Source organism: Akanthomyces muscarius, chromosome 2 (assembly GCF_028009165.1).
Source record: "Akanthomyces muscarius strain Ve6 chromosome 2, whole genome shotgun sequence".
NCBI classification, from domain to species: domain Eukaryota; kingdom Fungi; phylum Ascomycota; class Sordariomycetes; order Hypocreales; family Cordycipitaceae; genus Akanthomyces; species Akanthomyces muscarius.
The window spans coordinates 3,745,420-3,757,515 of record NC_079242.1 but is presented as its reverse complement, the minus strand read 5'-3'; the positions used below and the strand labels follow the sequence as shown (position 1 = coordinate 3,757,515).

The 12,096-nt window shown below is 44.8% G+C and overlaps 4 protein-coding genes across 4 annotated transcripts; 2 read left to right on the top strand and 2 right to left on the bottom strand.

The window, feature by feature from the left end:
• Nucleotides 1–261: 261 nt before the first annotated feature.
• LMH87_004366 (uncharacterized protein) lies at nt 262–1,819 on the bottom strand (the record flags this gene model as incomplete). Its single annotated transcript, XM_056195573.1, has 3 exons — nt 262–280; nt 359–1,471; nt 1,533–1,819. The coding sequence occupies 3 exons, from the start codon at nt 1,817–1,819 to the stop codon at nt 262–264; spliced, it is 1,419 nt and encodes a 472-aa protein (XP_056049188.1).
• A 2,025-nt stretch (nt 1,820–3,844) lies between these two features.
• Nucleotides 3,845–5,812, top strand: LMH87_004365 (uncharacterized protein; the record flags this gene model as incomplete). The annotated part of the gene is made up of 1 exon (XM_056195572.1): nt 3,845–5,812. One exon carries the CDS (start codon nt 3,845–3,847, stop codon nt 5,810–5,812), a length of 1,968 nt encoding a protein of 655 aa, XP_056049187.1.
• A 479-nt stretch (nt 5,813–6,291) lies between these two features.
• On the top strand, nt 6,292–7,765 carry LMH87_004364 (uncharacterized protein; the record flags this gene model as incomplete). Its single annotated transcript, XM_056195571.1, has 2 exons — nt 6,292–6,351; nt 6,422–7,765. The coding sequence occupies 2 exons, from the start codon at nt 6,292–6,294 to the stop codon at nt 7,763–7,765; spliced, it is 1,404 nt and encodes a 467-aa protein (XP_056049186.1).
• A 208-nt stretch (nt 7,766–7,973) lies between these two features.
• LMH87_004363 (uncharacterized protein) lies at nt 7,974–9,181 on the bottom strand (the record flags this gene model as incomplete). The annotated part of the gene is made up of 4 exons (XM_056195570.1): nt 7,974–8,179; nt 8,230–8,365; nt 8,483–8,696; nt 8,751–9,181. The coding sequence occupies 4 exons, from the start codon at nt 9,179–9,181 to the stop codon at nt 7,974–7,976; spliced, it is 987 nt and encodes a 328-aa protein (XP_056049185.1).
• Between the last annotated feature and the right edge of the window lie 2,915 nt (nt 9,182–12,096).

Below are 12,096 nucleotides of genomic sequence, written 5' to 3'. Positions count from 1 at the left end.
CTGTCGTGCCTGACACCTCCCGTTAGCTCTAATTGTGTATAACCATGTCGTTTTGCCTCTGGACCAGAGAGGAAAAAAGAGGACAAAGTTGGCATGACTATACACAGTTCAACTACAGAGGAGCCGTCAGACATGGCAGAGTCGTTCAGGCAAAGGAGAGTCGCACATGGTAGAAACCACAAGAGTTTTAGCGGAGATAAGGAACCGTTTGTAAAAGTAGTTTGCTGTTTGAGAAAACTTCTGAAGAGACAATTTTCGTCTTCATTCGGACCATGCGTAACTAAATGTCGGGCATGGTTAGTCGCCAGACTTACCAGAGAGTCGAGACGGCGCGGGGGAGCTGCCAGAGTTGGCATACAAGACAGGCGTGGACGAAAAGGGCTCAGAGATGTAATTCCCCGATTTCGAAGCAAGGATGACCAATTCATGGACCTTTATGAACCAGTCTCGGATCTCCACCAGCTTCGGCTCCATCGCGGCGCCCTGTCTGACAATAACGTCGTCCGAATGCTGCTTTTGGTCCGCCAGCCGCCTGTCCAGCTCGGCTTGGTTCTCCGGCTTGCTGAAGAACTCGGCGAGCATCTCGGGCGGGGGCTGCTTGTGCTGCGTGTAGTACAGCTTGTCCCAGAAATACAAAAAGTCCACATAGCTAGGGGAGCGCAGCATGGAAGCAAAGCCCATGTGCTTCTTATTGTCCAAGTAGTATCGTAGGTGCTTGTGGTACGAGTGGTCCGGGGTAATGGCCTCGAGGAACTCTGCCCAGACGGGGTTGTGCTTGCGATCGCTTGCAGTGGAGTAAGTGCCCATGACCAAATCCGGCGGGTGGCAGAGTTGGCGAGGCAAAATCTCCGAACAGGCCCATTGAACGATGCCTTGTATATTGCCATCGTCATCGACAAAGATGCGTTCGCCAATCATGCAGGGGTGACTCAGCGTGAAGCCGGCGTCCTCCCTCCAGAAGGAGTGGTTCTCGTCTCGTACGTGGCGGTTCACAGCGTCCAATGCCACAACCTGACGAGAAATCACATCTTTGATATCGTTAACGCGTCTGATAAGTCTCATGTCAGGCATGCCCCTCGTCATCCTGAGATGATGCTCGATCGAGTCCCAGGCGGTGATGAAGGTTGGGCGAGTCCGAGCAACCCCATCTAGTCCTCCAAGGACCCGATCCTGGCGGCAGAGGGAAGGGCCAATCTTGGCCTTCATATCGTCCGAATCATCTGGATACAGAGAGCCCGTGTTGGGAAACGTTAGCTCCTGCAGCTGCGCAAGCACGTCCCCGAGCTGCGAGAATAGTCGCAAGCGCTTCTCTCGAGTCATGAGTTTTAAATGATCACCCTTGATAGGCTTGCCAGGGAGCCTGTCAGAGATGATCCACGACTGCGTTTTCAACTGATCCGTGGTCAGGCGCTCGTTAGTTCCGTAAGCGTGGACCGCGGGAACGGGGATCTTGGTCAGGCGCTGAAGATGTCTAGTTCAACTGTGTCAGCCAAAGGGGAAGAATCGCAACACAGTCTAGGAGATCCACATACCTCGTAGTCGCAACCTCAGTCCGGACCATATCCCACTCGTCTTCGAGCGGTGACGGAATGGCGATACGAACCACCCACTCCTTGCCATCATCGGGAAATGTGACCTTGTAGCAGGTGAATGTATAGCCACTTTCTGCGGCAGCCGATATGCGGCAGAGCTTGTCACCATTGTGACGAGCGGCCAGTTTTTTCACCAGGTCGACATCAACACTACTACAGAAGTCTTCGTTGCGTTGCTCCACGCGGTTGTCATCATGGGGATGGCCTGGTGACGGTGGAACGGACATGATGAAAGATGCTGAGGATGATGTTGCTTGGAATGATGTTGCTTGTTTGATACTTTTCCTCTCTCGATGTTTCAAAAGAGCGAGAAAAGCCCTCTTTAAGTACTCTGGAAAGAAGTCTGCAGATTTGTCAAAGAAGCGCTTTGGTCCTCGTCACTGCAGTTGCCGTGACAAGCCGCACCACGAACGTGGCACAAAGCGGCCCGGAAGGGACACATGTGTTCCGAAATCCCATCTTTGGACGACAGTGTGCTCCAGTACTGGATTCAAAATACGAGAAAACTTGTGTAAACATCGATTCACGACATAATATTGGCTTTGGTGAGCAGCCTACGACCATAGCCCAGCAGCTCTGTGCTCGCTCGACTCAGTGGACCAGCGGGGACTCGTTCACGCTCTGTGCAAACATGCCGAAGCCAGTACAAGCCAGTGCACGACTTGAAGTATTACGCTGAGACTATTCAGCTCAAACAGTGATGGAGCAAAGAGCATTGTTCCTAGAAAGCTTCCAAGAGCCATGTGGCCCGTGCCGCGCAGGGCAGCCAGTCGTTGGTTCCGAGGAAACGGGAGTTAGTCGTGGCAATGGAAAACCATTTTTGACTTTAATATAGGACTGACCGGTCACCGGCTCACCCTGCAACCAGTTTCAAGTACAAAAATAGCCGTCTTTTAAGCATCATGGCCAGTTGGCTAGTGCTCGGTGGTAGCTGCATAGCAGTGCCGCTCCACGAAGCAAACAAGTACCCAAGCGTAACACTTTCTTTCTTCTTCTCTTGTTTTCTTTCTTTTTCTTCTTCTTCCTTTTTTGTCAGTTTGCTGTGAATGGCAAATGATTAGCCACCGAACCACTGTCCTCAGGCATGTGCAGCGCAGATGACTGTTTCTCCTACTTATCACTACAAAAATGGCTATTTTTGCAGTCCTATGGCCCGCTAATAACGACGGACGGCGAAGGAACTTAAATGTGCGCGGGTGCCTTGGAGCTAGTAATCTGCTTGATGGCAGTTTATCTGAAGTTGTATGAGGAGCGCCGGTGGCAGGGGCATCTAATGTTGGCCGACGACACCCTACATCGACCGACCATCCATACTTTTGAGGGAGAGGTAGCTCAACTCGTATGCTGGCCGTTCGATAGGGCGACCTAAGCGGCGTCCAGCCATTGGAAATAGCAGTAGCCATAGTGATAGGAATACTATCAAAATAGCTAGTCGCTTACGTAAATAAAAGCCCCAGTCGAGGCTTTTCCACCGACCTATTGGACACCATTGGCAAATGGAGCACTGCCATCTGCCTATACCAGTATTTTAGAAACACCTTTAGTTGATCCACTAACTAGTCTTTAAACTTATCAGATGGGCAGACTAGCGCACAGCTAGGCAACTAGGGTTTTATCAATCAGTTGATCAGTCACAAATTCTACAGCCTCCACATAGCCTTGTCTCTCGGTTATAGCATGTGCTGATTATAAGGTCCCAGCATCCGCTGCCTTCAACCAACTTGGTTCGTCTCTTTCGTTGAGCTTGTTGACCCTTGTGGCCATTACCGGCGGCCTTGGCCGAGAAACACAGTACATTCATACCGAAGCCCCTCCGGACTCCGAGGGATAAATCGTTTATTTCCGCTTCTACATTTCCCTGATATTGCAGAGCTTCGGAGACTACTTGAAGGAGGGGAAGCTCCCACACAAGACGGGGATCTTTAGTGGGGGGCTCCTCAGGGCGCCGGATTCTATAACAGTTTTTGATTCCTGTTCCTTGTTGAAAATTTATAGTTCCCTTCTGTTCTCTAAATTGGCAAAAAAGCTCTCATCTGCAGCGTCAGTTTCTGGAACCCGCAAGAGGGTTTCGGGGCTCCGATCAGCTATACAAGTACTCTTACTACCTCTTCTTCGGTAGAGCTTTTGTCCTATCCTGAGGTCGCGTACTTGGCAATATCCTCGCTACAATTGCCAAAAAAAAAAGGAAAATACAAACATTTTTCGCCTTCGACCGCTCTTCATCGACGCTGCTCAGTATAACATCGCAGACAATGCCAACTCCGTCCGCCGCCTCGGAGCGGCCCCGACGCTCCAACGACGAAAACAACTCTGTCCCGGATTTGTCGTCCAGTTCCGCACCCAAGAAAGCCATCGCCGTCGCGGACGCGGAAGCAGACGAGGACCAGAAGCCTGAACCCAAGGACAATGCTCACGCAGAGATTGGCGTCAGCCGAGTAGAGGCCTTCAACAAGGTGCTCTACCAGTCTGGCCGCGCAGGACAGATTCTCCTCTGGCTGCTCGCCATCTCCATCTCCCTCACCATGTTTGCCTACGCGCTGGACCTGGGCATCACCACCACCGTCTTCAACACCATGGCGAGCTCGACATTCGGAAAGCACTCGCAGCTCGGCGCCGTCGCCACGGCAAGCCAAATCATCCGCGCCATCAGCAAGCCGTTCATCGGAAAGCTCTCCGACATCACGTCCCGCCCGACCACCTACGTTGTCATTCTCTGCTTTTACGTCCTGGGTTTTATTGTCGCCGCCACGTCGAGCACTTTTGCGGCGTACACTGTTGGCGTCTGCTTTACCGCCATTGGAAAGTCGGGACTTGACTTGCTCAGCGACATTATCGTCGGTGACTTGACGCCGCTGCAGTGGCGAGGCTTCTTTGGCGCTGTCTTGTCGCTCCCGTTTGTGGTGACAGTCCCTATCAATGGCTTCCTGGGCGCTGCATTCGTCGACCGCTGGCGATGGGGATTGGGCATGTTTGCCATCATTATGCCCGTGCTGCTTCTCCCTGCTATTGCTACACTATATGTGATGCAGCGCCGGGGCGAGAAAGTCGGTATGGTCACCATGGCTGCCTCCAGGCGTCTGCGTCATGGTACGGCCACCGAGGAAGAAATGTACACCCAAACCACCCGTTTCTCACGCTGGATTCAGCTCTTGGGCGGTGGACTCATTGATATTGACATCATCGGTCTTGTTATTCTTGGTGTATCCTTTTCGCTCATCCTCTTGCCATTTTCCGTCGCCAAGGATACTGCAGGTGGCTGGCACAGCCCGCGTATAATTGCTATGCTCGTCGTTGGTTTCATACTATTGGTTGCGTTTGTCCTATACGAGCATTACCTGTCGCCCAAGCCCATCATGAGCCAACGCATCATCAAGAACCGCGCCTTTCTCGCCGCCGTCACCATTTTTACCTTTAACCAGATGGCTTCATCTGTGCGCAACACGTACTTGTCGTCATACGTCTACATCATCAAGCAGTGGACAGAATACGAGTGGATCATCTTCCTCGGCATCACCACCATGGGCCTCAGTCTGCTTGGCCCTATTGTCGGTCTTGTCCAGCGCCATACGCACCGCTACAAGAGTCTCATGATATTTGGCGCCGTTGCCAAGATTTTGGGCTACAGCCTTCTGCTCGAAACCAATGGGACAATGACACAGGGAACCGGCCGCCTCGTTGCCGCCCAGCTCATCTACTGCCTCAGCGCCTTCAACGTTGTTGGCGCACGTGTAGGCAGCCAGGCGTCTGTACCGCATGAAGATATGGCTTCAATGATTTCTCTCCTCACTCTGTGGTCTACGCTGGGGTCATCAATTGGAAGCGCTGTCGCATCAGCCATTTGGACCAACGAGATGCTGGACCGCATGCATGTCGAGCTCCCTAATGTAAATGACAAGACACTGAAAAAAATCTTTGGCAGTATCAAAAAGCTGCGCACCGATTACGCGTATGACGACCCTATCCGCCAGGGCGCCATTCGCGCATATTCCCATGTTAACGGCCACATTGCCATCACGGCCCTCATCCTTTCGGCTCCTCCCTTATTTGCGACATTCTTCATGCCAGACTTTTATTTGGGCAAGCAGCAAAATGCTGTTACGAATACCGGTCTCGATGGCGAGCGCGTCGAGGTTCCTGAGAGTGAGACCAGGGGTAGGAATGCTGATGGCTCGAAGGCGCCGTTTTACCGCAGATGGTTCCCGTCGCGTCGCACTGCGTAAAGTTCACCCGCCAACTTGATCGTATGCTGTATACAGGAGCCATTTTATCTATTTTTAGCAGAACACTGCTAATATCATCACGGAAATTTTTAGCCCATCACTAATTCAATCGTTGGCCGACCTGCTGACAAGACTTCACCAGTCTCCGTCATGAAGTACTGAAGATTGTACGCACCAGCGACCTTGGAGAAAAGCCTGGCACTAAGCTTTGTGATAGTTAGATGCTCTCGAAAACTACCGCTTGTAAAGATCTCATAGAAATACTCATTAAATTTTCTTATGGACAATACCTTATACAAATCCAGCACTGTCACCTTCTACTTGACAGCTGGTCGTTATAGTGGAGATGAGCGAAGACGCCCGAAAGTAAGCTCGATGCCATCGCGACAAACTGCGTCCTGCATCAGTACGCCGCATCACCATGGACACCTTATCTCACCCATCACTGCGCAAACATATGAAACCCCTCGTGTGCCGCCATGGTCAATGTCGCTGGTAGGAGCAAAGGATGTGCCGCCTGTAGGCGACGCAAAGTAAAGGTCAGACAAAGCGCTCTGTCCGCCGCACCGTGCATTGACTGCCAGGCTAACCAAGCAGCACTCCGGACAGTGCGATTTGGGCTTCCCGCAATGCCAGCGCTGCATTGATTTGCGACTTGCGTGTCCCGGACCGCGCGTTGGAGCTTTTTTCGTGCACGCTCAGGCAAATGCGTCACAGCCGGCGGTCGCCCAGGCGCTCACACGCATACCGCCGACCTCTGCCCTCAAGGCCTGTCGCGCCGATGCCTTTGACCAGCTCTTTGTGTCGCATTTCATCGATTCTTTCGGCCTGCCCAAGACTGTCAGCACCGGCCCGACGTGGCTTGAGAGCTTGCCGTCCTTTCTCGGCGCCCGCAGCAATGCCTTGGCCATGGTCTCCATCCGCTCCGCGTCCATGCTGAGCTACGGCACATGGGCGCGTGACGAGGCCATCCAGGCCGACTCGTATCGCTGGTATGCAAGCGCCCTCGCACAGCTGCGCCGCGCCACGGCGCAGGGCAGGCAGCAGCCGGCGCCGGCGCTGGAAATGGCGGTCTGCGCGGCAGTGATGCTCATCCATTTCGAAACGTGGGCGGGCACGTCGCGCAACGCATGGGTGTATCACGTCAAGGGCGCGGCGTCGCTGCTCCAAGCGGCGGGTCCCGAGGCGTGCCGCTGGGGGTTTCTGCAGTCGGTGTTTAGCCATCTCCGTTTCCAGGTCTTTATTGTGTCGATGCAGGAAGATACACTCCATGCGTTTGCGGAACCCCAGTGGCTGGAGGTTCCATTTCGAGAGCAGGGCAAGACGCTGTTTGACGAGCTTGTCGACGCTCTTTTCTCGGTGCAGCGATGTCTCTTGTTCGTGCAGCAAAACGTAGATATGGGCGCAGTCAAGGGTGAAGAGGCGTGCTCGGCGATCAGATCCTTGACTGATGCTGCGGCAAATCAACTTTCCACGTGGAACAAGAAGCACATGGTGTTCTTGAGGCCGGCTTCGTGGGCTCAACAAGCTTGTGGAGGAGAACTTACATCGTCAGAAAAGACTGGTGACGCCGACTCGATAATTACTGCAACACCAATACCTGGTCTCCCCGAGGCAGCGCTCGTGTCTCTCTTCCACGCAGCGCGGCTCATTGTCACTCAGTTGGCGTCCGCAACAGATGGTAGCTTACGCAGCACGGCAGAAGAGGACTCCCAAATCATTTTGCAAGCAAATGCTTTTAGCGTGCGGAGCACCTCTTTGCCAAGCACCAAACTCCGACCGTTTTTGATGCTCCCGAGTCTCAAGATCGCCAGTCTTTGGAGCCCCTTGTCAGAGGTACGCTCCCAGGCTGGCGCGCTGCTGCTCAATGAGCAGATTTTGGCCAGCTCAATGGCGGATCTTGCGCTGACGTCGGAGGGCTATTTTTCACAAATAGCGCCTTCAATACGATAGCATCAAATGCTGCTGCTTTACCTACATAAGTTTACTTGGTATTTTCTTGATGTAAAGGATAGCTTGTCAGATGCGCAGGGCTAGTCTGTCTCTGAATCTCTGAATTCCTCCAACACTCCAAATCTGGAAGCAAAATATCAACGCCACTGTGATCTACTCATGACCCCAGGTGCAATGCCTGCGGCACTCGTGCACCTACTCGTATGGTCTATTCGTCCATCTGAATATCAGCTCTTCCAATCTCAACACCGTTTTGCATGACCCAATAGACCAAATGTCCTGCATCGTCGTTAAGACGGACATTGAAGGTGAGAGCAACCCTGTAATAGGTCTTGCCGTCCCGGACTAGCTTCTTAGCACTGGCGAGGTGTTCTTCACGGAGTTCGTAAAGCACGTGGCCGACAGTTTCGAGTCCTGTCATGTTTAATATGTGTGCAATATGTCAATGGATATCACTTACTTACTTGGGTTTTCAACCGTGCCTGGGGCAATATCTAAATTGCATGAAAATATCGTTGAAGATATAGTCCATGGCATAGAGCCAGACAGGGCCTGACTAAAGTCGCTGTAGATTTCCGTGTCTTTGCCCAGTTTCGCTCCCTAGAATGAAACTTGTTAGCAGGAAAACCAATTTGATTGAAACTTTTCGACGTGAAAACTGAGATCGAAGCTGTTGAAGGTCTGTTCTTTTTTTTTGTGATTTGCATTGGCTCTTACCTTGCCGATCTGCCACTCGATAAATCCAGAAAGATAACTCTTGCCGTCAAAAGGAGAGGTCCATACGTGTCGCTTGCTGCAATCATACCCGCTATGCTTCCCAGCATCATATAAATATCCGAGACTGTAGCCGTAGTGTCTACGGCACTTTTTCTCGCGAACGGCCGAGCCCTCCAAACCTCTGAGGACAGCTCCACAAACAACAGCAGACCACCTAGATCATGTTAGCTCGCAAGATCTCGCTGCCAGATAAACCGCCTCTACTTACGCTCCGGACATTGGCGTAGTGAGACGGATCTCATTGCCTTCACACCACTCTTGAATCGACTCTCTTAGGTACGGCGAGGATGCAAAGCCACCGACGAGCACGATAGTGGAAATAGGTGTTTCTTTCTGGTCCGTAGCTGGAGACACTTGATCATTGATCAAGCCAATAATCTTTTTTACAACAGGGTTAAACAGTTCCTTGAAGTCGGCAAAGGTGAGCAAAACAGATGAGGAGCGCTTCTCGTAATAACTCTCAGTCTTCGCAGAGTGCTTCAGGTCTGGCATAAAAAGGGGGATTCGGTAAACTCTTCGTATGACATTGCTGAAGCTGAAATCTTTCTTCCGCTGCTCAAAACGATCCATGAAAGCGCTTCCTGGACCAATTTGCTCAGGATCGAGGTCTGTAAAGGCGTCGCCAAATCGTTCAGCCATGAGCTTGAAGAAATTTCTGTCGACGTATATCGCGCCGCACTTTCCAGCTGTTATACCACATCAAAACTGCCAATTCTCAGTTAGCGCTTTTATCATACTTGCTTGGGCGCTAATAGTCTGCGCTCACTAGGGATGCTAAAGTTCTCCAAGCCTCAACTAAGCTGCCTTACCCCTTCGCCTAAGTAGCCCCCGCGTAGCTCCTAAGCAGCTCCTAAGTAGCCCCTAAGTAGCTCCTAAGTAGCTCCTAAGTAGTTCCTAAGTATATTATAAGTAGCCTTTAGACTTACTAAGATTATAAGGAAGAATTAAACTATATATAGTATATTTATAGTAGTACCTTAAAATAAAGGCTATTAAGCTAATAAGATAACTTACTATAAGTGTATATTTATTAGATATCCTTATTATATTTCTTTTCCTTATTAAGCTCTTATTCTTTAAGCTCTTATTTCCTAAATTCTCCTAATCTTATTACCCTTTTTAGCTTTTTAATATATACTATATAGGTTACTATAAAGACTATAATAGTCTTTATTAAAAAGCTATCTAAAGTAGAGGTCTTTATCTTAATAAGATAGATATTAATTTACTTTTTAATTATTACCCTCCCTCTAAAAGAAGTATTAGACTATATAAAGATATACTCTTATTTTAGAGGGTATAAATTCTCCACTTATATTGAAAAATATCTCTAACTACTATACTTATAGATATATTTAAAATAACTTAAATAAAAATCTAAATCTATATAATATAATAACTTTAAAGTACTTTACTAGGTTTACAGCCTTAATAATATATAATATTTAAAAAGAGAATAATTTACTTTACTACTCTACTATTAATAGTATATAAAGTATAATATAGTAACTATTAATAATATAGTTAATAAGTAAGTCGCCTAGATAAGTAAGTCGCCTATATTCCCTAACCCTTTACCTTTTAACTATTAATAACTTAACTATAATATAAAAGAATATCTAAAATTAATTAAAATCCTCTTCCTTACTAATATCTATATTTATAATATAAGTGTATATACTATAGCTAGTCTAACTATACACACTATATTACTAACTATATATTTTAACCCTTACTTTATAATAACTATAAGCCTATATTTTATTCTTTACTTAACTATTTATATCTATTTACTTTTTTAAATCTCTTATATCTTATATAAAAAGAGATCTTTTAGTTTATAGCCTTATTTTTTAGCCTATTAGTACTTACTAATTAGCTTATTTATAGCTTTAAGGCTTTATACTTAAATATATAAAAATATAACCTTATATGTAATAGCTATTATACCTTTTTTAAAACTATTAAGTATATTAAGACTTTTAGTTAGAGAGCTATTTAGGTAATTAGTAATTTATTTTTTAAAAATTAAAGACTATAAAATTACTTTATTTACTATACTTAGTATCTAAAAGACCTAAAATCTAGCTAATTTTAAATATAAGTTTAAAGGACTTAGTATTATAAACTTAAGTTCTAATATAAAAATAACCTTTTAGGATTAAAAAGGGTAATTTTAATACTTTAAAAACTACTTTAAATATTTTCTTTTATAATAGACTTATTAAAAGTATTAAAAAATATAAAAAAGAAGTCTTTTTTAGTAATATATATAATACTAGCCTTTATAAGATCCTTAATTTATTACCTATAAGCCTTTTTTAGTAAACTAAAATAACTAATATCTAAAAGTTAGAGTATATAAAAAGAATATATAGGTATATAGAGGGTAATAATATTCTTCTCTTAATAGAAAAGCTTAAAAGTAGTTAAGTAATAACTTTTATAACTATTTAGAATTAAAAAGTAATAACTACTCTCTTTTTAATCTTTTATATATTTATTAAAATACTTAATCTAATTTATACTAATTTTATTTATTATTTAATTATTTAAACTTATATTAATATACTAATCTAAAAGTAAGTATTTATCTTTATACTAAGATATAAAGTATTTTTAGTACTTTATTACTATATATAATAGTATTATTAAGCCCTAAAAATTTACTACTTAAATTATAATAACTTATTTCTTATTATTAAGTTATACTATTTTTACTTTTTTAACCTAATTAAAGCTTATAATAACTATTCCTATTATAATAAAGCCTATTAGAAACCTAGTCTTATTAAAGTTATAAATATTAGACTTTATAATACTATATTTTATAATTATATTCTCTAAAAGTATAAACTAACTATAAATAATAATTAGATCTTTATATTTAGCCCTCTAATAATTATATCTCTATTAAAAATATATAATAAGTTTTAATTATTATTATATAAGGTTTTTTACTTAATATACTCTAATATATCTACTACTATACTTAATAAGTAGTTAATTTACTATATCTTCTATATTTATATACTAAAAGGGAAGTCCTTATAAATCTAGCTAAAAAATATATTTTATTATAACTCTCTCTTTTAAATTAGTAAGTTTCTTTAAATTAGGCGTAGAGTTATATTATATAACTTAGCTATTATTTTAGTTATAGATAGTTATTTAAAGTATATTATAGATTAATATAGCTTCTTTATAACTTAGTTTTAGGTCTTTTTTAAGAGCTTAAAGGGTAAGAATAATACCTACCTTTTTTAAAGGGATTTCTATAAATTATTATTAAGTAATAGAAGTGCTAAGATAAAGGGTACTAAAAACTAGATAGAGTAGGCGACTCGCTTATCTAGGCGACTTAGTTATTAACTATATTAATATATAAAGTATAATATAATAATTTATCTTTAATTATAATTAAATATATTATAATAAACCCCTTATTATATATAGTATAATAATAGTAAGTACTATTTAAATATACCCCTAACTAATGTGATTCTGGGAACACACACACTAAAGAAATGCCGTGCGCCTGCTCGTAGAACACT